Source organism: Ptychodera flava, chromosome 16 (assembly GCF_041260155.1).
Source record: "Ptychodera flava strain L36383 chromosome 16, AS_Pfla_20210202, whole genome shotgun sequence".
In the NCBI taxonomy this organism is placed as follows: Eukaryota; Metazoa; Hemichordata; class Enteropneusta; family Ptychoderidae; genus Ptychodera; species Ptychodera flava.
The window spans coordinates 35,724,536-35,749,450 of record NC_091943.1 but is presented as its reverse complement, the minus strand read 5'-3'; the positions used below and the strand labels follow the sequence as shown (position 1 = coordinate 35,749,450).

The window sequence follows — 24,915 nt, the reverse complement described above, 5'->3', positions numbered from 1 at the left end:
TTTTCTTCAACTTCTTTGCAATGTCTGATTCAATTCTATCTTAATTGTATTGATTGTTAACATGTGTGTCTCTCCTTCAATTAAAGGGACAAAGTCGCCCATTTTTCATGAATTTTGTTTGATACGAGATACTACTTATATGTTTGACATATTGAAAGGTACTGAATGAATGGGTTACCATGAATATATTCAACCCCGGTTTTAGACGCGATATATGAAACCATCATGAAAATGAATTAATGGTCATGACCATTAATTCATTTTCGCGCTGGTTTCATTTAATTTGTCTACAACCGGGTTGAATATTTGCATGGTCATCCATTCATTCAGTGTCTTTCAACATGTCAAATAATATAAGAAGTATATCATATCAAACAAATTCATGAAAAATGGGCGACTTTGTCCCTTAATTGTATTAATTGTTAACATATGTGTCTCCATTTCAATAGTATGGTTCACAGTGTGTTTCTATCCACACAAGTTGTTGTAACTTTTATTTCACCTACATCAACACGCTACTTTTGCAATTTGAACACAGCATTATCCAGACGCAAAGTAGGAACTCCGTCTACAGCATGTGCGTCTCGCAGAAACATCGAGAAACAGTCAGTAAGAAAATCGTCATGTAACTCCGTTGGTATGAATTCCAGATGTTTTAGTAAGGGTACCATAAAGCCTGTTGGAAAGATAAGACAGAACAGATAATTATAAATTCATATAATCTACAGCAGGAAATAATACTTGCATATGTCAATCAATATGTACCCACTTTCGTCATGTCAAAGTATAGCACGAAAGACAAAGACTAGTGATCGATGTATTTCAAAGAAAATAACACTTCCAAGGCTATATGAACACTTGTTAGTAGTTTTCACCAGATGAGGTGTTATCGCTGCTAAATTGATGCAATACCAAGGTAAATGGTCGCGAGTCGGCCATTTTGTTATATTTTTCCTTCTTTTGAATCATTAATGGAAGCAGCCTCAGCAAACTCAAATCGACCTTGGCATAAAACTATGATACAGATCTGGCAGTTCCATTGGTGATACAATCCAGTTTGTCCGTCGGGTAGTTTTTAAGATTATTCTAAATCTGACGTCATTTTTCAGATGTGGCTGTACTTATAACAATGACAATAAAATAACTTCGTTGCAGGTAGGATGGATAAAAAAATCATATTTTTAACTGGATAAGGGCAAATTTGACTGTGTATAGAATGGTAGGGATTGATCAAAGAAAGTCCATGTTCATTTAGATATATGTGTCACCTTTCTATTTTAAAGGACACAAGAAGAGACTGATGTTGATTAGATATGCAGATGACCCGATCACCTCGTACATGCGCAGTCCAATGAACCTGTGATACATGTTTGCCATTAACATGATTGGAACTAATTTGGGATAATCATATACTTATGTTTGTTTAATCAGCAAATGTACGGTCATCTACTTTTCCATTTTTTTTTGCAATGCACTTCTTTTCACAGGTAATTTGTAACATTCAAACTTTAAGCTACAGGGCACCTAACAATTTGATAAATATGAACTATTATAAGATCCAATTCTCCCAAATTAGTCCCAATCGTGTTCGTTACGCAATGGATTTAATGTCGCAAAAAGTTAACTCATTCTGTTCATATAGTTAACAGAAATTGAAAAAAATGTTAATGATAATAAGAGATTTTCACAAGAATCTGTCAAATATAGGTGATTTCAATGGATTTAAGCGTGTCACCTTTGTATTTCTCTTTTGTGTCCAATGAATTAATGATTATTTCATTTTTAAGAGTCCGGGGATATTTCTTGAAACCACTTAGTGAAATCAGGGCATCAAAATCTTCTGAACTTCTGAAGAGCGGAAAGAATGTCGGTTGAAAATCCTAGATTTTGATGAATAATGATAAAATATCATTCATTACTAAGAATAAAGTAAAATCAAAAGTAGTCACTGATTGTAAACTGACATCACTTTAAAACCAATGTTCGACTTTCCTCTTCCCTATTGGTACTGCAGGCTATGATCAACTAAATGTTACAAGGGCATAAGCTTTCAAGACGTGAAGTCTCCTTCATCAATTGCAAGGGGGGATGAAAAATTGAAGCAGAAAGTGACAGAAAATTCAGAATGAAAATTACCGAAAAATCAGTAATTCAGAGTGGACATTTTTACTCAGAATGGTCTGTCGCTTTCAGCTTTAATTTAAATAAGGGAGACTACACGTCTGTGAAAGCTTATTCTCCGGCAACATTTAGTTGATCATAGCATGCTACCAAAGCTTAGATTAATTCAAAACAAAAATACAGAAATATTATCAAAATTCAGTTACTGACCCTTGGAAGTTTAAATCTACATTAAAGATGAACTGAGGTCCTAAAGCTTGTTTCTAGACAGCTACCTGTACACTCATCTTCTTCGTTATCTGTACCACCAGCTTCTATAACAACTCTTAGATTTTCAGTTAAATCCAACTTTTTACATCCTGAAAAAAATGCAACAATAGGTAATATGGCGAGATGAAGCTTGAAATGAAAGACAAGGGGCTGATTAGGTTAAGGAAAAGGGGAGACTTTCATATACAGTGCCTCTCTTCAATACTGTTACAAAATATTTGCTGCTTCTTGTCATCAACTGATTAAAATAAAAAAGCCAAATTCTCATATGTTGAAACAATACATTGTGTACTCTATGATGTTTAACTGATGTTTTGCATGCGATTGTGTCTACTAAAAGACATGTGTTAGCTGTGATTACGCAGCGGTACTATGCAAGACGTATCGATCGCGCTCAGGTCAAGGGTTACCGCTACAGATGTGTTTTGATGACCCTTGCATGACCCGAGTGAGATCGATCGATATGCCATGGCCAAAAGTACCACGGCGTAGTCACAGCTCGTTGTTGGTATAGCAGCCACTGAAAGAAAAAAGTTTTTTTTCACGTAGTTAAGCTATTTCAAGGTACAATACAATTAATTTCAAAGGACGATAATATAGATGCTTCAAAAATCTAACAACTTTTACTATTTTGGAGAGGAAACTTACCCTTTCTGGTCTTGCTTCCGCACGATCACGACTTCAGGGTGCGTTTACAAGAAAAATGTCGCAACTTCCGTTTTGATGCATCATGGGATAGGAAAAGACACCAAACTTGAACGCCAAGTGTTTAGAAGTAGAACGCCTCTTGCACGCCGATGTTAAAATTAAAACGTTCATGGTGGTTTTCTGATTTTCTTTTCTAATTTTTAAACTTTCAACCCGTAATAAACGTGTAAAATTATTTTGTATACTTCCTTTTTTAGAAAAACATGCTTTCAGCAATTGTAGGCCGGAAATATTTTTCACATAGTGTGGAATTCGTTACATCAAAATCCGTGTACGTTTACCTGACAGTGAAGCAATAGTAAATTTAATATATCTATTGTAAAGTAAAAAACACAAAAGACTGTTAATTATTTCACAGTATTGTAAAATTTCCGTGATGCTGAGTTTTTGAACACTTGAAGGAGATCGTTGTTAACACATAGTGTTCAGGTTTAGAACATCATTGTTAATAATATGAACACTAGTGTTAACAATATGAACACTAGCCGTTCAAATTTGAACACCGACATCTACATTTTGAGACGTAAAGACGCGTCTAGCGTCCGCTATTTTTACAGTGTACACACAGGAATTGTCATCCAATGAACATTTCAGAAACTCACGCTAATAGTTCTTTTACCGGTTCCATGATGCAGTGCGCGCCAGGGTATACAAAGCATTATACGTCACGCATAGAACTTTTTAGCCGTAGAGTGCACGCAGGGTACGTTACTCATAGAACTCTATGGCAGATTACATCCTGACCTATATTGCCGTCGCTGATGGTTAGATTGTACGCGGGACATTATTTAGTATTGCAAATTTGTGTCATTTTTCTATAATAATCCGTTGTACAAAACAAATCAGCATGTTTTCGCTGTTTTGAGTTTATATACGGTGTTTGATAAAGTCGCTGCAATGCATCGTGGGATAACCGGGAAAAGGTCTATAGAACTTTCGTCCAATAAGATTCTGCGAACGAGCTACGTCACTACCATTGTGACGACACGCGAAAACAATCGAAGTTCTAAAGTTCTCAACACAAATTTGTATTTTCCACGAACGCTCCTCTTGCAGTCAAAGACGTTGTCTGTTTTCAACAAGAAATCTTTCCCGATTTCAATTTTATGGTTTAAACCACTAAACTCTTAACTGGTAATGCAAATGTACAGCTTTTCTTTGCTTTTTTCCCACGATGAAATATAACTAAACCTTAAATTCAGTGATATGTATCACTTAATCAAAGACATTTGGAATGCAATTAGACATTTATAATACAGAAAGGAATGATACAGTCACCACAAACCATTCCTTCTTGTACATTACTAATTTTAAACTCGGAGATGAAATTAACAAAGATTCATTCTTTTTTATGGAACATCGATGTCCGTTGCACAGACCTTTACTAATACCTCAACCTCGTACACGCCCAACAGATGTTGTTGGATATGCGAAACGATGGCGGCGGGTTTGACCGGGAGATCCCCGAAGATATGCACAGTTGCCGTTCCCTTCATGTCATTCTTGAAGACAATGTCGACAAAGAAAAGGACGCCTTTAATGAACTTGAATCAATACAACGCCTCGGTGAGGATTTCCCAAAGTCTGACGATGAACTGGTGCACTAGCCACACAGACACAGCAAATATGCACTGACAGAAATGGAAAATATCAGGAAAGACACTGCCACTGCCGACAATGACGAGACATGATCCGGCGTGATCCGGAGGAAGATTCCGTCTCTATGGCAACAGACTTCACAGAATCTCAAAGTATCAACTTTTCTAATTCTAATTCATCCATCGCATCACTTGAGGAAATTCCAACACCCAATTTCTCTTCGGCAACAGTAAAATCAGATGACAACGAAGAGAACCAGGCTTGCAATGACGATTCAGGAGTAGTACTTAATGACATCACTCGCCAAACCAACTTTGAGAACGAAACGTTCGAAGAGCCAAGAGCCGCCAAACTTCAAAGAGCGGTCGACGCTATGGCCAACTACAGTGGTATCTTTGAAGATTTGTTTTGCGCGACGATTACCAACATCCTTCTCCATGTCTTATAGACGTCATCAGGAACAGACTCAACAGGTTTCGAATGGCTTGTGGTAGACTGCTCCGAAGACTTTTCCGAAGAAGTAAGTTCAGAGTCATGTCTCTCGCTATGATAGTGTAATACGGACATTAATCCCAAGGCAAAGCCGTAGTGCTGAGACTGAGATTCAGAGAATCCTTGCATATTTTGGATTACAAATGATATCATTTTGCAAGACAATTCAGAAAATTCTCGAAGGAAAAGCAATGTTGAACAGTCCTCTAACAGTAGTACGGGAGCGACTATAAGGACATTTTTATAAATATATCAATTGTATACTTTCTTTATTGTTTGATATTTCAGGACAATGATTGGACAATGATTTCTCCCATACTTCAGTGAATTGGGGAAGAAATTGGGGAAGAAGATTCATTTACAAGAGCAGACGGGACAGAATCTCTATCAGGGCGCCTGTTATACTTCGCCCTCAGGACCAAAAAAACCTGAATCCTGGGACATCCATCAACTATATTTGCCTTCGAGAGGCCAGCAGCTAGCGTTGGACATTGAGTAAATACCAGAATCAGACGACAAAATTAAAAGAGATCTTTACGTTATACTGCTGAGAGATTAGAGAAGCATACGGAAGAAGACGCCAATTGAATTCAACTCAATACTCTAGCTGAGCAGATATTTTCTATATATTCTCTACTTCATTTTCAAAGCATAATGAACTTTGTAATACAGTACCTGACTATTAAAGGTGACTTTAATCCGTTCAGCCATTTTTCAGTTATCGTGTAAACAGACACACAGAAAGACAGACAGAGACACACTTGGACAGACATACAGGCAGCTATAACATTAACTCACGTGTGTGAACACTTGAGCTAAAAATGGCATTTTTCTTGAAAACCCACCCCAGAAACCAAAAGCCGTGAAATCTCGCCAAGTCCTACCGCTAAAAGAAAACTGCTCTTTTTAATTTTGTTACATGCTGCCAAGTACTCTATAATTTGGAGCAAGTCATGCATTCAGAGGAAAATCATCGCAAATACTTCACCTTCAATAGCCGATCAATGGATCATCTTCAATTTAATTCGCATTAAATTTGACGAAACATGCTACAGATGTTGATCTGATGGATATCTAATTATCCCTTGAAGCATTGAGCAGTGTCGAGTTAATAAGGGCTCATTCAGATATTAAATGAAGTTTTGCAATTAGTGATTTAACTTCGATAAGAGTACTGTGCGAAAGTTGATGAAACCTGCTTCACATAATCCAATTGTTCTGTGAAGCGTACTGCTATTTAATGAACGTGTTGGAAACCACATGAGCACATTCAGTTCACATCTGGTAATACTATTGATATCATACTTCATAATCAACGTCACTTACTTACAAAAACAGTCATCGGTGATTAAATTGATAGGAAGTTATTTGTTTATTTTACATGGATATGGAGATACTAAGAAAACCAATGGAATGTAACGGGAAATTGAAAATGACATGAATTCCTTGATATTTCGACGACTTCAGACAATCTCCGTATCCATGGTCATGAGCATCGCAAACGCACCGAGGAGTTCCTTTGTGGAGAGTCTGAGACACGGTGTATAGAACAAGTGTCCTCACTTGCCCCATCATCTCTCCTTGTTCAGTGAAAAGTTTCGAATTCATTTCAAGATTTGCCGATGGCTTTTGGCGATACCGTGGTAGATTTTCGTTGGCTTTATGCGCATCATGTAACCTGGACTCGTCCAGTTCACACTGATATGGAGTCAGGCCGGTGAACAAAGTGGCAAGAACCATGCCGACACCCCGAATGTCTTGACGGAATGCCATTGTAAAAGACGGCTTCGGGTGAAATGTATGGGAGACTCCCAATTCCACGTCTTGTAGAAGCGTCTTCGATAGGAGTAGCATTTCTGAAGCCAATCAGTGTCAAAGTCTGAGTCTTCTTGTCAATCTACAGAGATAAGATTTATTGTGAAGATTTTTTGAGATATGACGAAATCACTACAACGGTTAAGGATAATCGAGAGAGGGTAGAAATGTTTTTGCGTCATCTCGTAACTGGATTATGCACCAAATAATATTCAACATACGAAAACGCCGTCTACTGTGAAGTGTATGACAGTGTGAACAACATGTTACTTATCGGATGCTAAAAGTAGAGAGATGTTTTAAGAAACGGAAAACGGAAATCAGAGACAAAAGCATAGAGGGAGACAGATGCTGTGTATTCAAAGACAGAGAGAGGGAGGAGAGAGAGTCAGACCGACTGACAGACAGACACACAGAGACAGACACAGATAGAGAGCAGACAAAAGACCTTGCAATCTAACTTACAATGATAGGGTCGGAAGAGATATTCTGATGGATAATTCCAAGGCTGTGCATTCGGGGTACCGCACTGCAGAGTTGCTGGGCAATGTATACTTTATCCCGGAAAGACAATTTCTCCTGAAATAAAAAAAATAACACTGTTAAGAAAGTCGAAGACGAATAAAAATGACCGAGAAATCCCAAAAAGCAGTACAGTAAAACGTAAAGGCAGTGAAGATGTTGTTTCCTCTATATCTATTTGATCCTATAAACTTATGTGTTGATTGTTGATTTAGATTCATGATTATTTTCAGTGTTGGTTTTCCATGAGTGATATAAGAGAACACTTATTAAAAAACATTTGCACGAGTCATGAATGATGTTTCTTTGTATAGGTGTTTTGCTGGATACTCCAGTGTAAAGAACCGTTCACACAGTATTTGAATCCATGAATGGGTGTGTCCATTAATTTACTACATTAACTATTTACACGTATAACGTGACTGAAGAATGTACAGTCAAATTTATCATTTTATGTTTTGTCCGTTATACACTTACCAGCTGACCACTGCTTCTCGATGATTAAAAGTCTTCGCAATAAACCATGTCCTGCACAATGCCATAATGACCGTCTTCAAGAAGTGTAACTCCGTGTGTGAAGGGAAAGTTTTTAGGACGGAAAAATTCCTGGAATACAAATGAGACAGCTGTTGACATTTACGGTAAAAGCTTTGCTGTGCTATGCTGTGCCGTGCTGTGCTTGCTGTGTATAGTGATGCGATGCGAAATGATGTGATATGGCGTGATTCGCTGTGATGTGACATGTGTATTCCTTTACATACTTCAAATACAGCTGTTCTCACCTAAGAATTCCACCAGTACGATCCAGTGATACAGCTAGTATTGCAAACTTGTTCTCTTCTGGAATGGTACCGTCAAGTTTAGCGAAACACATGTCACCGATCACTTCATAAGTTGTGAGAGTTTCCACGTCTATCATTGGCAGTCCTGTAATGTCAGAATAACAAAAGAAATAGAAAAACAATCACAATCGAACCAACCATTGTTGTGTATTGGATGCAAGTCAGGACAGAATTCATTAAGATGCAGATAATATTAATTAGGATGCACGACGATTAATCAATATCATGAATATACATTTTATTGTCGCTAGAATTATAGTTGATAGTATTTGATTTTCAGTTTTCTGGAATGGGCAAGTATTCCTGTGCTTCCAATTCAACAAAGTAAGGTGACAAATAAAAGTTTGAAAACAATCATTAAATTAGCCATAAACTTACCTTGGAGGGATGGGAATGCAGGGTCAGTGAAGACATCCCCAAAGAACACGATTGATTTAGTTACGTCCGCTCTCTTCTTCAGTCGTAAGTGAGAGTTCAGAACAGTTTTCAGGTCAGGAACTATTTTCAGATGAAATAGAATATACACTACTTCAAGATTTTAGTTCAAATCTTTCTCTAATTACTGTAACTCGCAAGAAATTTTACTGGTCTGCCGGAATGGTTGATGAAGAAAAATTCACTGGCTTATCCGGGTCCTCGCTAAAGTTGATTTGCTCTCACTTCTCCCTTTTCAATGCAGTTATATACTGACCGGTCGATCGACTTGTTTAGGTGGACCGTTGAAGACCAGGAATGATCATCAATATTGACAAGAAACTATTTTAACGACAAACTTTTGAGTGTAATATCTTGTGTGAACGCTATACATATTTACGATTGACCATTTTTATGTACATTTTTTTCATTTCAGCGCACGCGATTTAATTTAGACAAGGTGAACGTTTTTACTCACGGTTTTTAGGTCTCTTTGAAGAATTCCACTATCTCGTACTCGATTTATCGTCAAATGTTCTGAAATGTTGGGTTGTGCCAACACCCTCTTCTTATAGCTTGTATCAATGCCGGCGACACTCACGACCTCAGTATCAGATTGGTGGAAAACGTAAAGACAAAGTCAAGCTTTGTAATTTTAAATTGATAATGAATGATATATAAAGTATAATTTTTATTAGGCCTAATAATCGATAAATCTAAAATATGCATTAAACGTCCACCAACGATCTTATTCATGCGTATTGTGCCTCGAATTCAACAATTATTATTATTATTGATAATAATAGCATAAATAAGATAAATTTTCTGAGTTATCTTGTGTTAAAAGGTGACCTGTCTCATCTAAGAGGTTATTTTATGGGTTGACAATATGACAAGCTGAAAATAAACTCACCTTTCTACTTTCATTGGTTCACCATCTGCTGTGACGGTCTTTGATAAACACAAGAGCGACCGGAAAAGATTTCCGACGACTAGTCTACTGTTGCGCGCATCGCTACGCAGTCGTTCACTGGTAGATACCATTGTTCTGAAATTTGGTTTGCAAAGCTGGCTATAACTTTTTAAAAATCTTTGCAAAGCAGCGAGAGAATTGAGCACAGAAATACACAGTCACTGAGAAGACGTGTCTTCTGTAATTGTTGTGTTATATGTTCACCATTGCGAATAGAAGGTTGCAGAGCGACTAAAGATGATTGCCCGAAATTCTATGTAGAATTCTCGCGCACTGTGCTGAACGCTGATTCGCCATAGGGTTTTAGGAAGCAGAATAGCGTGGAATCTCGCGAGATTTCCTCCCACACTACTTAAAGACATTAGTTTCTCCGGTACCAAACCGCTTGTAAAAACATTTGAAAATCAGCTTGTGGATAAACTCAAATATCAAGAAAACACACACTGGCTTAAGTCATAGCGTCTTGTTCAGTAGAATTAGCGCTCCATCTCTGAATATTAGTTATTTAATCAATGGTGTGTTAGAAATCTTAGAACTTTGTTTGATAATGCAATACACTTGTAATTTAATGTCAACGGAAAGTCAAGCCCATCTAATCTGCAAAACTGCCTAATACCATCCTAGATATATAAATGGATTGTACAGTTAATTAATCTATCCAAACACATCAACAAACTATAATTTTTCACGCCCTGTCACATCGCGACTTGACTACTGCAGTGATCTGTAATGAGAATTATACATCTCATATGAGCTGATAAACTTCGATGTGTGTAAAATATATAAGCTGGACTCATCATAAGGCAGTGTTGCCGCCAGAACGCACCCTTGCGACAATGTCCCTAAAGCGGAACAACGCATAATTAATTTTGCAGTTCGCAATGTGGACTCAAAAAGTCAGACCATGATACATCTTACAGAAATTCACTCAACTGGTCAACTATCCAGGAAAGGCACGACCAACACTTAAAAAATCTAGTTCACAAATGTATCAACAAAAAAGTTCCTGTCTACTTGTCTGACCTTCTCACAAAAAATTCAACAATTCACCAGTATAACACCAGAAGTAAATATCATGTTTCTAAAGCCCACAGTCGCTCATTCAAATATCGTTCATGCACCATTGCCAATACTATAATTTAAACTACTTTACTGTGCCTGTTTATTCTTTTCTGAGCCATTTCTTGACCGATCTGCATGTCAACTTCCTGCTTGTTTTAATTGATTATACGGTGCTCGCAAACTTTTTATGCTTATCTTTTGATGTGTAGTTTTATAACTTTTAACTACTGGTCTTTTATTGAGTTATTCATTTATTTATTTATTTTTATTTTGTATATGTCCATGTATTTTATTCAATGCATGAAAATCCATTTGTGGATGCATTGACTTGAAGTATTAAAATTACAAATTAAAAATTACAAATTACAAACAGCAGTGTCTCACAACATTACTTTTAAGTCCGTTTGCGGCTAAATCTGAAGTGTTGCTGGGACTGAAACCAAACCGCACTGTCTAAGTTGACGTCTTCAAGAGACGCCAGCAGTGTTCCCTGTTGGCCTTCGGAAGCTCGGTACTGTACACATCGAATTCTGAGCGTAAGAAGATGACGGTAAAAACTACAGTATCTTTATGTAGTATCGTCTGTTTTGTTAGCTTATAGTTTATATATCTGTATTCAAATAAAACTGTCTGGATTAGGATTTCCTACAAATTTGGGTCTTATCTAAGCTGATACCGGCTGCAACACGATATAATATTGATTTGCATTCATTATTTATTGCCACTCCCGGACCCTGGGATGGCGCACGATGAGTTTAACCATTGAGGTCGCTAGTGCCCATGCTGCATCTGATTTAAATAATAAAAATGTTGCTATTGATCGTAAAGTAAATCCTGACCTCGTAAGCAGGGCTTTCTTTGTGAACCGAGACTAACCTAACTGGAGGATACATTTAGCAGCTATAAGTGGTCTTAAATTTAACATGAATGACACCAGTTGGGAATTTTATTCAGGCCATAGAGAGGAACAACATGATGCTGGTTTACGGTTGCTATCTTTATGGGAAAATGACTGGGAGGATGGTGATATCGTGTTAGATATCGGATGTGGAACGGGAGAGTTGACCAAGATCATAGCAGAAAGAGACAATGTTAAGTGTGTCACGGGTAAGATATTTGAAGAATCATATTTCGAAGTGGTGAATATCAAGGTTTTGTGCTCTTTTCCCCCATATTTAGTCTGAATCATCGGCAATCCTTATGCGAGAGTTCAGTTATTACAATCGGGGGTTAGCAAGCAAAATCCGCCACTGAAATTGGAAAAACCTCAAGTGTTGTTATGTCTTTAGCTCCGGTGTCTGCGACGCGGAGCGTATCAGATACGTGTATGGTGCACCCAATTCATGCCGAAATTAACAACCAGAGCACAGTCCGTGGATAGAGGACTGTGACCAGAGTTAATTCTAGGACGCGCCATTGCGCTATTCGCGCAATGAAATCTCGAATGGCCCTCATGGTTCTACTCCGGAATAAAAAGGACGCGATGCGTACGCCGTTCTACATACTCAGTACGCCCAAATAATCACGTGATGCCGGTACAAACAAAACCCACATGTGTTCTGAACGCGTATGGAAATACACGTACGTCTGTGCGCGTTTGCACACATGGCTTTGTTTGTACCGTGGTCGATTCGAATTCCGGGTTTGGCCTATTCCTACGTTTGACGCGCCACTAAGGGCGCAACATTATATAAGTGCGTCGATCACGCAGAGTTCACGTAGTTCATTCATTCGCATAGCTCCTCGAAAGTCATTACCTTAGTCATAGTGTGACATGTAAAACGATTCAATTACCCATCGACCTTTGCAATTAAATACCTACTACAGCATATATGGTGGTACATAGGAAGCTGGGTAGAAAGGACTGATGTAGGGGCAACTGTGTATTGGAGCCGTGCCCATGTTGCATGGCCAAGAATGTAAACAACGGCACTAGCCGCTGCGTAATGGTGAAAAGCTAGTCGCCACTTGAATTTTTAACGCCGGTATAGTTGATGAACCCAGGATGATCGGGCATTCCCTTAAATTGAAGAGTTTGCAACGTCTATCGTCCATTCAAACGAAACGTTGAACACTGCAAGGAAAGCATCCATGCTTTGCCAGCCAGATGATCGTTTCGCGTTTTGAAGAGCAACACATGTTTAATCACAGGGTCCTCGAGCTCCGATGATGATGGTGATTAAACATTTAAAAACGAAGAAAAATAAAAATATATTTGGACTCAGTAAAGTTGTTGTTGTTGTTGTTGTTATTGTTGTTGTAGTTGATAGTATTTGCAGAAAATGACAAATTATGCGCTGCAAAATTCAATACAGCCTCACTGTACACATGGAGGTAAGCTACCTCCATGCTATACACAAGCGCTGCAAAATTCAATACAGCGATATTGATGATGATGATGATTAAATATCTAAAAAGGGAGAAAAATAAAAATTTATTGGACTCTGTAAATTTGTTGTTGTTGTTGTTGTTTTATTATTGTTGTTGTTGTTGTTGATAGTATTTGCAGAAAAGAACAAAGTATGCGCTGCGAAATTCAATACAGCCTTACTATACTATGCGCTGCAAAATTCATTACAGCCTGTGCGTTGCCGCCCAACTATACTATGGCCTATGCGTTGCAAATTCAATACAGCCTAACTATACATGTGCGTTGCCGCCTAACTATACTATGCGTTGCAAATTCAATACAGCCTAACTATACATGTGCGTTGCCGCCTAACTATACTATGCGTTGCAAATTCAATACAGCCTAACTATACATGTGCGTTGCCGCCTAACTATACTATGCGTTGCAAATTCAATACAGCCTAACATTACCCAAGGGTTGTCACTTCATTGCCACACACTTTTTTTCAATCGCCAAAAATGCACCTAGCAAGCATCGAAATCGGTAAAATTCGACGTAGGGTCAAAGCACATTGGTCCTTCTCAATCATACTCAAACATGTTTACCTCTTACCGATGAAAAGTCGAGAAATCAGCAGGTTTTTCGGCGCATCTGGTCGTCTCTTACATTCCAGATTTAAAAGACCGCGCGGTACATTAAGTCACATGGGCGCATTTCAAATCGAACCAATAGCAGAGCTGGATGGGCCCAGCGTGAAAACCTGGCAGTAACGTAAGTTTCTTACGTCTTTTGAAGACTATGGGTGACACTGTCTGCGTATGAAATTCTGGTAACTTTAACAGTTGCAGTTCACCCATAGCAAGAGAAAGTTCTTTCCAAAGACGTGAGAACTTACGTTACTGCCGGGTTTTCACGTCGGGCCCATTCATTCAGTACGGGCTCAGCTATTGGTTCGATTTGAAATGCGCCCACTTGACTTAATGTACCGCGCGGTCTTTTAAATCTGGAATGTGAGAGACGACAAGATGCGTTGAAAAACCTGCTGATTTCTCGACTTTTCATCGGTAAGAGGTAAAATGTTTGAGTATGATTGAGAAGGACCAATGTGCTTTGACCCTACGTCGAATTTTACCGATTTCGATGCTTGCTAGGTGCATTTTTGGCGATTGAAAAAAAAGTGTGTGGCAATGAAGTGACAACCCTTGGGTAATGTTAGGCTGTATTGAATTTGCAACGCATAGTATAGTTAGGCAGCAACGCACATGTATAGTTAGGCTGTATTGAATTTGCAACGCATAGGCCATAGTATAGTTGGGCGGCAACGCACAGGCTGTATTGAATTTTGCAGCGCATAGTATAGTAAGGCTGTATTGAATTTCGCAGCGCATACTTTGTTCTTTTCTGCAAATACTATCAACAACAACAACAACAATAATAAAACAACAACAACAACAACAAATTTACAGAGTCCAATAAATTTTTATTTTTCTCCCTTTTAAATATTTAATCATCATCATCATCAATATCGCTGTATTGAATTTTGCAGCGCTTGTGTATAGCATGGAGGTAGCTTACCTCCATGTGTACAGTGAGGCTGTATTGAATTTTGCAGCGCATAATTTGTCATTTTCTGCAAATACTATCAACTACAACAACAATAACAACAACAACAACAACAACAACAACTTTACTGAGTCCAAATATATTATTTTTCTTCATTTTTAAATGTTTAATCACCATCATCATCGGAGCTCGAGGACCCTGTGGTTTAATAGGTCGGACTATGGCAAGCCAAGTGTGTAATACAAAATGTAAAAAAAAAAAATTGTGTGTTCTATGGTTTTGATGATTGTGTTCTAAGGTGTCATGTTTGTGTTCTAAAAACGTATGTTTATGTTCTTTAATTATATGTTTAAGATCATAAAAACCATGATTGTGTTCTTAAATTGTATGTTTATGTTCTTTAAAAACCATGTTTATGTACACACAAATGTCTTTTTTGAATTTTGCAACACTTGGCTTGCCATATCAGACATAGCGAGAGTAGCCAGGTCTATGCATAAAACAACACCGCTGTGTAAACCCTTTGGTCAGAACCAATGATCGTAAATTTGCTAATACATACAAGTTATTTTTAAAAGTTGATGTATCGATTACTTTATTTAGGTCGTACGGGTTACATTCTCATGCTGTATCAGTGTATGAGTAATTGTCGATGCGTGCAAATCGAGGGCCACTCTCTGAGAAATCCTACCGGTGCGCGAAGCTTTGATCATGATCGTTTCCACAGTCAAAATCACAGTCCTTAGCAATTTGTACAGTTGTTCAAGTCCGACATATCAATAATTCATCACATAAGCTACCTAAACAATTGAATCAAACCTAACGGTTAGTTTGCTGTTGCCATTGTTGGGCCTGTTGCGGTAAGCTTGGTTGGTTACAGGGGGCCCCTGTAACCTCACTACCACTCACACGGTCACAAATCACAGACTTGAAGCAAATAATTCAAGCTATTTCTTGCATGTGACCTTCGTCTATGTATATTTTGCTGTATTAAATCAGGTACACAACCAGAAAGTCGGGCCAAACGCTCTTACTTGTGCAATGGGATGTTTTACATACACACACACACACACACACACACACACGCACACACACACACACACACACACACAAACACACACCACCACATACCACCACCACCACACACACACATGTACGCACGCACGCACACATACATGTAGAGAATGGCTTTGATAATGGGTCTAAAAACTATCCTGTTCGGCTCACTTTATTTCCTTTTTAGCTCTGCTGTCAGCAACGGGGAGCTCATTAAATAGGTTGATATTCCGTCGTTGAAACCACTTGTCCGATTGCTTTGAAATTTGATATGCAGTTTACCAAGGGTAACCTCAATTTGATGTGTTCAAATCGCGGTGAAATTTGCATATTTGTATTTTTAAGGTAATTTTTGTCGTTTTTGGTAAAAAAATCTTTAAAAATCTTCTTTTTCAAAACTACCAGTCAGATAGCGTTGATGTTTGGTACTTAGGTCCCTAGGGATGATCTATTTCAGATTTGTTCAAATTGTGCAGAATTAAGGCAATTTTTGCAATTTTTGGTCAAAAAATGTGTTTCTCAAAAAGTACTGGTCTGATAGTTTAGAAATTTGATATACAGGTTTCTATAGACGAACTAAATATATATATTGAATTTCTGATGAAATCAGTAATTTTGTGTTTTGGGGGCAATTTTTGCCATTTTTGGTCAAAAAATGTGTATTTCCAAAACTACTTATCTGATAGCTTTGACATTTGGTAAACATGTTCCTACAGATGAACTAAAGGATATTTATTGAAATTATGATGAAATCTGCAATTTTGTATTTTAAGGCAATTTAGTATTTTTGGTCAAAAATGTGTTTCTCAAAAAGTACTGGTCTGATTGCTTTGAAATTTGGTAAACAGGTTTCTACAGATGAACTAAGAAGTATATATTGAATTTCTGATGAAATCAGTAATTTTGTGTTTTGGGGGCAATTTTTGCCATTTGTGGTCAAAAAATGTGTATTTCCAAAACTACTCGTCTGATAGCTTTGAAAATTGGTAAAGAGGTTCCTGCAGATGAACTAAAAGATATTTTTTGAAATTATGATGAAATCTGTAATTTTGTATTTTAGGGCAATTTTTTCCATTTTTGGTCAAAAATGTGCATTTCCAAGCTACTTATCTGATAGCTTTGAAATTTTGTATACAGGTTCATATTGATGAACTAAATGATATTATTGAAAATCATGATGAAATCTGCAATTTTGAATTTTTGCGGCAATTTCTGCCATTTTTGGTCAGAAAATTTCATTCTCAAAAACCTACTCGTCCAATAGCTTTGGTTGACATGTTCTTAGGGATGATCCAATGTGATATATTCAAATTATGATGAAATCTTCAATTGTGTATTTTTGCAGCTATTTTAGCCACTTTTTTCTGGCCATTGAAATGAGCTATCAAAGATTTCCACCTTCTTCATCAACATGTGTCAAAAATAGATATTCTCTACATAAACACAGCGGAGCTACATCGGCCGTTAGGTCGCTTGTTTATTATTGATACGCTCTTTTCCTGCAGTATGGTCATTCAAAAAGCTTAAACATGAATGTGTCAAGGCCTTGACTTGCCACATTTGCATGTCAGGTCGGCCAATGAACGAACCATGTAACTTTGCCTCTTCTGATCACCGCGGGAAAAGGCTAAAATACAGAGTGTATTGACCCTGTATTTTGGCCGTATTTGCTGCAAATTCAGACAGATATAGGTAAATACAGCCATGTATTTATGGTAAATACAGGAAAATACAGCCTGTATTAACCTGTCTATGCGCTGTTGATACATGGTAAATACATCTCTTGTATTTACCTATATTTACTGTAAATAAAGGGCTAAATTTGCCTGTATTTACGTGTATTTCCAACAAATCTGCTGGCAGCGCTTCCTGCTTATTTTTCAGGATTTATATAAATTCTGGTTAATACAGTTCTGTATTTATATACCAAAGTTACCATATATGGCATCTCTAATTATTCATATTTGTTTTGAGCTTCTCAAACATTAGAATGCTGGCAGTGAACAATACTGGATTTTCACGGAATAATTTTAGCCACTCAAGAAATGTACCAATCTACTAGACACATTATTTCATTTCACCAGCTTAGGACAGTAACTGAGTTACTGCTACAAGTAAATACGTTGCATCCGATTTTAAACTGGAGGATCACTGTTGTGAATTGATATTTAAATCATGTGAGGGCGAGGAAGAAGTCATCGGGGTAAAAAGTTGTCTATATTTCTATAGACCTTTTACCAGCATGATGACATGATATTTTCGCTTCTAATCACTAAATAGCTAGAAGTAGTCACTTATCACTAACACTCAACAAATATTTTACACAGCAAATATTTACAAAGAAAATTAACATTTTATTTTAAAACTAGAATTCAATCAGAGTTTAAAAAATCAATGCATGAAGAAGTAAAAAGAACTACTAGAACTGTAAACAACATTTCAAAACAGTTGTATGTTGCACAGATATTGGAATTACTGCACTGGCCTTTAGGAAATTCTCTAATCTTGTATAGCACATGTTCTTTTTTGTTTGGAAAGAAAACAAGCTATGTTGCTGCTAACAGAGCCCCTTCGTAAAATTGGCATTCATAAATTGTTAGGAGTTCATACGACAATTATCTGAATTATACTATCAGTTGTTTTTCATGTCACTGACAAAAATCACAACACACCATAAGAGGATCGTGATCAGTAAATGTAGGTTAGACTTTCACTGTTTTGCATTCATAATTAAATTTCGGCATATTAGTACTTAATTGTGCTACACGTTTCTTAAAACTTCATTTATTGAGCTTTCATCTATTGAGCCTCATTTATTGGGCTTTTTTGAACCAGATGATTTCAATTCAAATGTAGGCACAGTGATCGCTTGGAAATAAGGTCATGAGATGCACTTAATCGTCGATTCAAATTAGTTCGGGATCGAATGTCGTTCCGTGAAGTTTTTGCCAACTTAGCTCATTATATTTGTTGTTCATGTCCATTGTGAATATTACTCTCGGAAATTGTACAATGGAATATCCCTTTCAAATATTTTCATCGAACCTTGACGAGAAAAATCTACTTATTACATTACAATAGTAAATACTTTGTCAAATGTTAATTGAAAGTCATTATACAGATTTTCGTTACGTTCAACAGAAAACTATCTTTCATGTAAAAAAATCACAGATTATCAGATCATCTGGTTATCTTACATGCTCTTTTAAGTTACCTAGTCTCTATATAAAAATATATGTGTTAGAAGTATAAAGTTTTCTTTCAAAGGTCAAGGACTTTCAATACGTCATCTGTAGTCTAGAAAAAATTTTGTTATAGAAGTCATATGATCAACAGAATGAAACTTGACAAAAACTCTATATAAATGCCTTCAAAATAGGGAGATTTCCATGCTTAACTTGTAACATAAAGACGATGACCTATTTTTGTTACATTCTACTCATTATCAGAGCCATCAATTTATATTTTACAACAAGGAGAAGAATAATTCTGACAATTGTCTTCATCGAGTTCATGCAATAAACATTTTCGTTCATGACATTGCATACGTCTTGCAGGAGCAGATGTTGGATTTACGCATATTTTGTAAACATTAGTGTCATTGTGGTCTACAGATAAACAATGCACGTGTTCGATCAGACTTGCGTTTTGTGTAGTCTGGCGGAAGGAAAGGCCCAAGGGCAGTTGCAATGGAAATCGTCCACTCATTATCTAAAATTAGCTTCCCGGCCCATGGTTAGTAAGTTATCTGTCATACAAATTTGACAGAATGGAAATTATGGTAAATGTATCTTACATTTTTTTGACACACTTCTTTACTGTTGGGTCACAACAAGCATCCTTCATCAAAGTTGATGGATCCACTAAAACCAAACAAAGACAAATGCTGAGCATCATACGCTTTCCACAAAGTACTTGTGGCTTTGAATAGCATTCTTAAATTATCCGCAGTACGACTTTCTTCTAATCAAAACTCCATTCATTGTTGCATCTTTACTAGCATTTAGGCCTAAGGAAACGATTTCAGTTCATAGTGTTTGAAGCAGATTTGACCAATAACATCTTTTTAAATTTTAATTTCCTGCTTGTGATTGATTGGTCCGCCATGCCATGTTCTTTGTATTGCCCTACATATATTGTACTTCCTCATCTGTAAAACTTAAACTTCAGTTAACACGTCCCACTGAGGAAAAAATGATATCTGCAGCAAATAGAGCAAATAGACCATACGTTTGTATTTTGTCTTCAATTTCTTTAGACATTTTCAACATAATTGTTCCAATATCTGGTTTGATATTCAATGTCCTAAGGACCTGCATCCTTTGGATTTGTTGCATCACTGAGTCTGACTTGTAATATATCTGATTCACCTTTGTTGACTGTTCCTTGTATTTTTCCAGTATAAAGAACTTTACAGAGAGGAACAAAAGCAAAACTATGATACTGACGACATAAAAGAAACATGCTTTTGTCGTACCAATTGTGATGATTATCTCATAAAGGCAACCACAGGTTTAGATGAACCAATATTTTCAACAATAGATGAGAGCAAAGAGGAAGTTGACAGTCATCAACCTACTTTAGGTCAAGGTAAAAAGGTGTGTTGATCCTGTTACCCAGCCTGCCCTAATTGTGCTTGCCAATCCTAAATTTTACTGGAAATGCAGAGGTGAAAATTTGAAATTAAGAATAACTGTTACGGAAAAATCCGGTGTTGCGTCTAACTTTTGAAGAAAAAATTGTATTTCCAAGACTTTTAACTAAAAACAATAGGTCGCAAATGGAATGACTATTGACGGCTAATTCACGGCAATTCGGTAGATCATGCTATGATTAAAACCCGTGACTGGAATTTTACCTGTCGGACTTTGACACACTCAGCTCTAAAATAACAACTGTTGGAATTCATGAATGAATTAAGGTCTTTATTAGTCCCCACGGACACCATCCGGGGACACAAGGATTCTACCCTACCCCATACAGATGCACGTCGATTTGTTTCACAATTCCATCAAATTTGGCCGTGTTAAAAGACGTTTTAGTTTACACCTCCATAGACTCCCATGAATAAGGCAGTTCTCCATAGACTCCCATGTATAAGGCAGTTTTGATAGACTCCCATGTATAAGTCAGTTCTCCATAGATTCCCATGCATAAGGCCAAGAAAAATAAAAATTTAGTTTCTCATCGTATTCATATTGCAAAGAGATTGCAGCGACAGAGTTTTTAGTCCCCACGGATGAAGTCCAGGGGGCTTATAGATTTGGTCATGTCCGTCCGTTCGTCCATCCATTCGTCTATCAGTTCACGCAGATATCTCAGATGTTTTGACAAAATGTCACTTGACCTCGGTGACCTTTGACCTCAAATATACATATTTGTCCATCACTCAGTAACCACAAGTGCTGCACCCTTCATATGTCGTATGATAGGACACCTTATGATGCCACATATGTACCTCATTAATTATGTGCATATCTAATTTTGAGCGAGCCAATAGAGCTAGAGGTCTGATTTTTGGTAAATAGGGATACATTAGGGGAACGATCCATTAAGTTAGAAGAACCCGACTAACCCGAGTTGGTTATCAGAGGATTAATCTCTATGTCAACATATGCGAACAGATTATCTTTTAGTGTAAACAGAACATTAGCACTGCCAGAACTACTTTTAGCATGGCCCACGCCGGTTGCACTCAGGATTTCCGACCAGCGTTAAAAGTGCCGTCCAGCACTTGCTGGTACTTCGAGGTCATCATTTAGTTTATAAAATTGCATGAAGAGTTTAAAAAAACAATGGTACTATAGAATCCCTTTCAATAAAATGCTGTTTAAACAATACAAGAGGTTAATTAACGTACGCTGATTTTGCATTCGAAAATCTATTTTAGCTGGTTGAGGGTACGTTCACAAAGATCATCGCCCTTTGAACTAAAGTTTTCCTGTCACACAATATCTCTGTACGATTGAAAGAAGACAAACTGAAGATTTTTTGCTTTGTATGAATGTTTATATCCCTATAAATGGAAGTACGGTAGCGAAAATCAGCACAACAAAACAGGACTTTTACTAAAACGTACTCTTTCAATTTCAGTTCAGACTCAATGAGTGGCATTGCGGAAAGGTGCGTGCAATGCAATGAAAGTCACGAGCAAACTTTGGTGTCAACGGATCCAGTCTTTGAATTATCAATGAACACTCACTTATTTTTCTGGTCAAAAAGCCACAGGCTACTTGTCCATCGCAACAAGCCTCTCTGTTTGCTGTGTGTTCATTTTTAGCTGTATGCCGGCCAAATTGACTGGCTACTTCCTTATTTTGGTCAGCTACTTTTCAGGAATGTTTCGCTCTCTAGCCCCGAAATTCTGGTTTTGATAATAATATTTTGATATTTTTGTTGTCTTGCAAGCCAGAGATAACATTTCAGAAGTGCCGATGTGGCTATATGTAGTCTAGCAATTTATGATGTGAACTTGTTGCTATCTAGTATCAGCCTGTAGTACCACGATCTGCGAACGTGTACTGTACTGGGAATCGCTCTCGAGGTCAATCTTGCTTTCCCGACTACAGCCAGAATTATTCCGACGTTCACATCGGGTGTAGCTTACCATTTGAGTGACGTTACTCCCACGAATAGCCGACCATTTCCGAATAAAGCCAACGTTTGTTTCTTTCAAATGCGAAAGAGAAGAAAGTCAAACGCGGAAGAGAAAGTCGACACTTGAGAGCTTTGGTTTTCTGCATAAGAGTAGGGCCTTGTCTGATGGGTTTGGTAGGTTTTTGATCAAATGTGAAGCGACCAAAAGTTACTGAGTCTCATTTTTCATACTTTGGAAATGCCACGTCAATCCATCTATGGTCGATCATAGTGTCAATATTCAAGTCGATCGACATCGCGTTTTATTGAGGGGCCATGGTTAAGCGGAAGGGAGAGTCTACGCTTGAAAACTTTGATTTTCTGCGTAAGAGTAGGACTTTGTCTTTGACTTTGGGAGAAACAGTCATATTGAATTTTCTACTCCACCCTGGGTAAGTCACTGAATTTTTTCCATTGCCTTCTGGCTCTGTGTCACAGTCAATTACTCGTGCTACTGTGCACCAGCCGGCCTCGTCAACTGCCTCTACCATTTCTCCTTTCTTATATGTAAGAGTGGCCATACTGTTACAAACGGTTTCTGGCTAGCAATTCATTGATTTCGTTCTTTTTATCGGAGATGTCACAGGATACACGCAGCTCTTGGAGTAAGGACACGTTACGTTGTATGCATGTGCATGAAAAAGCTGGACACGTGGAAAGAACGTTCCATGCTGTTCTGATCACATTTGCATATATGATCAATGCGCGTTACTGAAGTGAAGTGTCCGAAAATAGGAAAGTTGAATGAAAATGAACGAAGAACGATGTTTTGTTTCACCATATTTCTAAAACTTAGTTTAGAGCCTAAATTAAAGAAGAAACTAGATTTCTTGCATTGAAAAGTGGGTATTTCACTTTTTCCTGTCAACATAGTTCCATGTGCTACCATATATGTGTGTCCGTGGTATTGAGTGAGTCGTTACAGCCCTGACTTTCCTATCATAGCACCAGCTATCGCAACGATGGAACATTAACACCTTTGGGGATTAAAAGTCTTCTGTTTGTCACCCGAGTTGACAGGCAGCAACTCGGGTTTCAGGTACCATCCAAGTTAATGGAGCCTTCCCGTTATGAACTTAGCAATACAATTTTTTTGACAAAATGTCACGTGACCTTGGTGACCTTTGACCTGAAATATACATATTTGTCAATTACTCAGTAACCACAAGTGCTACACCCTTCACTTATGGTATGATGGGACACCTTAAGAAGCCACATATTGTACCTCATTAATTATGCGCATATCTAATTTTGAGCGAGCCAATAGAGCTAGAGGTCTGAGTTTTGGTATATAGGGGTAACTAAGCAATACAATTTTTTTGACAAAATGTCACGTGACCTCAATGCCCTTTGACCTGAAATATACATATTTGTCCATAACTCAGTAACCACAAGTTCTATACCCTCTAATTTTGATAGGATATTAGACCTTAAGATGTCACATCTTGTACCTCATTAATTATGCGCATATCTAATTCTGTGCAAGCCAATAGAGCTGGATGTCTGATTTTTGGTATATAGGGATAACTATAGGATAGAAGTTTTTTGACGATGACCTTTTACCTAAAATATACGTTTATGTCAATAAATAAGTAACCACAAGTGCTATGTCCTTTATATTCAGCAAGATGGGAGACCTTATGACAACACATGCTTTACCTCATTAATTATGCACATATCTAATTCTGGGCAAGTGAATAGAGCTACAGGTTTGATTTTTGGCATATAGGGATTAATTAGCAATACAATTTTTTTTCAAAATGTCTCGTGACCTTGATGACCTTTGACCTGGATTATACATATATATGCATAACTCAGTAACCACAAGTTCTATACCCTCTAATTTTGATAGGATATTAGACCTTAAGATGTCACATCTTGTACCTTATTTATTATGCGCATATGTATTTCATGGCTGGCCAATACAGCTAGAGGTCTGATCTTTTTCGCGATTTAGAACAATAACTTAGACATGCCTCATGTGTTTCAAATTGGGAACAACGACATAGACCTATGTGCCCATAGTTCTCAACATATACACTCCAGTGATACTTCTTAATGACCACATTTCCCTGTCCCATCAAGACTAATACTCCTATTAAAAGTGGGGACAATGTCATTGTCAATGACTTGTTGACCATAAACTAAATATCTCCAGTTTTCGCTCTTTCTGCTAAAATCTGAAACATAGTCTCGTACATATGGTCATTCAGAAGCAGCTTTGCAAAATTTGCAGAAATCCAATAACCATTTATAAACAATTTCTTAGCGATATATTTACTTTCGGCATGAATGTTAATTTCTTTCTGAAATTAAATCAAATTGAATAGTACATAACCCAAATATGTAAGGAAATTGGACCATTTACATCTCGGGTGAGTTGGCCGTATGACAGCATTGTTTACTCTTCAAACAATATCTATGATCGAAGGATCTTATCAGCCCAGGGGAGCGTTCAGTTATTATGGCCGGATGTGGGCTGATTAATAATT

At 37.5% G+C, this 24,915-nt stretch overlaps 1 protein-coding gene across 1 annotated transcript in view; it reads left to right on the top strand.

Moving 5' to 3' along the window:
• Positions 1–11,653: 11,653 nt before the first annotated feature.
• LOC139114699 (malonyl-[acyl-carrier protein] O-methyltransferase-like) overlaps positions 11,654–24,915 on the top strand; it is a 29,547-nt gene continuing 16,285 nt past the window's right edge. Inside the window, exon 1 of the mRNA XM_070676569.1 lies at positions 11,654–11,925. Coding sequence (XP_070532670.1) covers positions 11,742–11,925 — 184 coding nt within the window. The 5' untranslated portion in view covers positions 11,654–11,741. The remainder of the gene's footprint in view (positions 11,926–24,915) is intronic.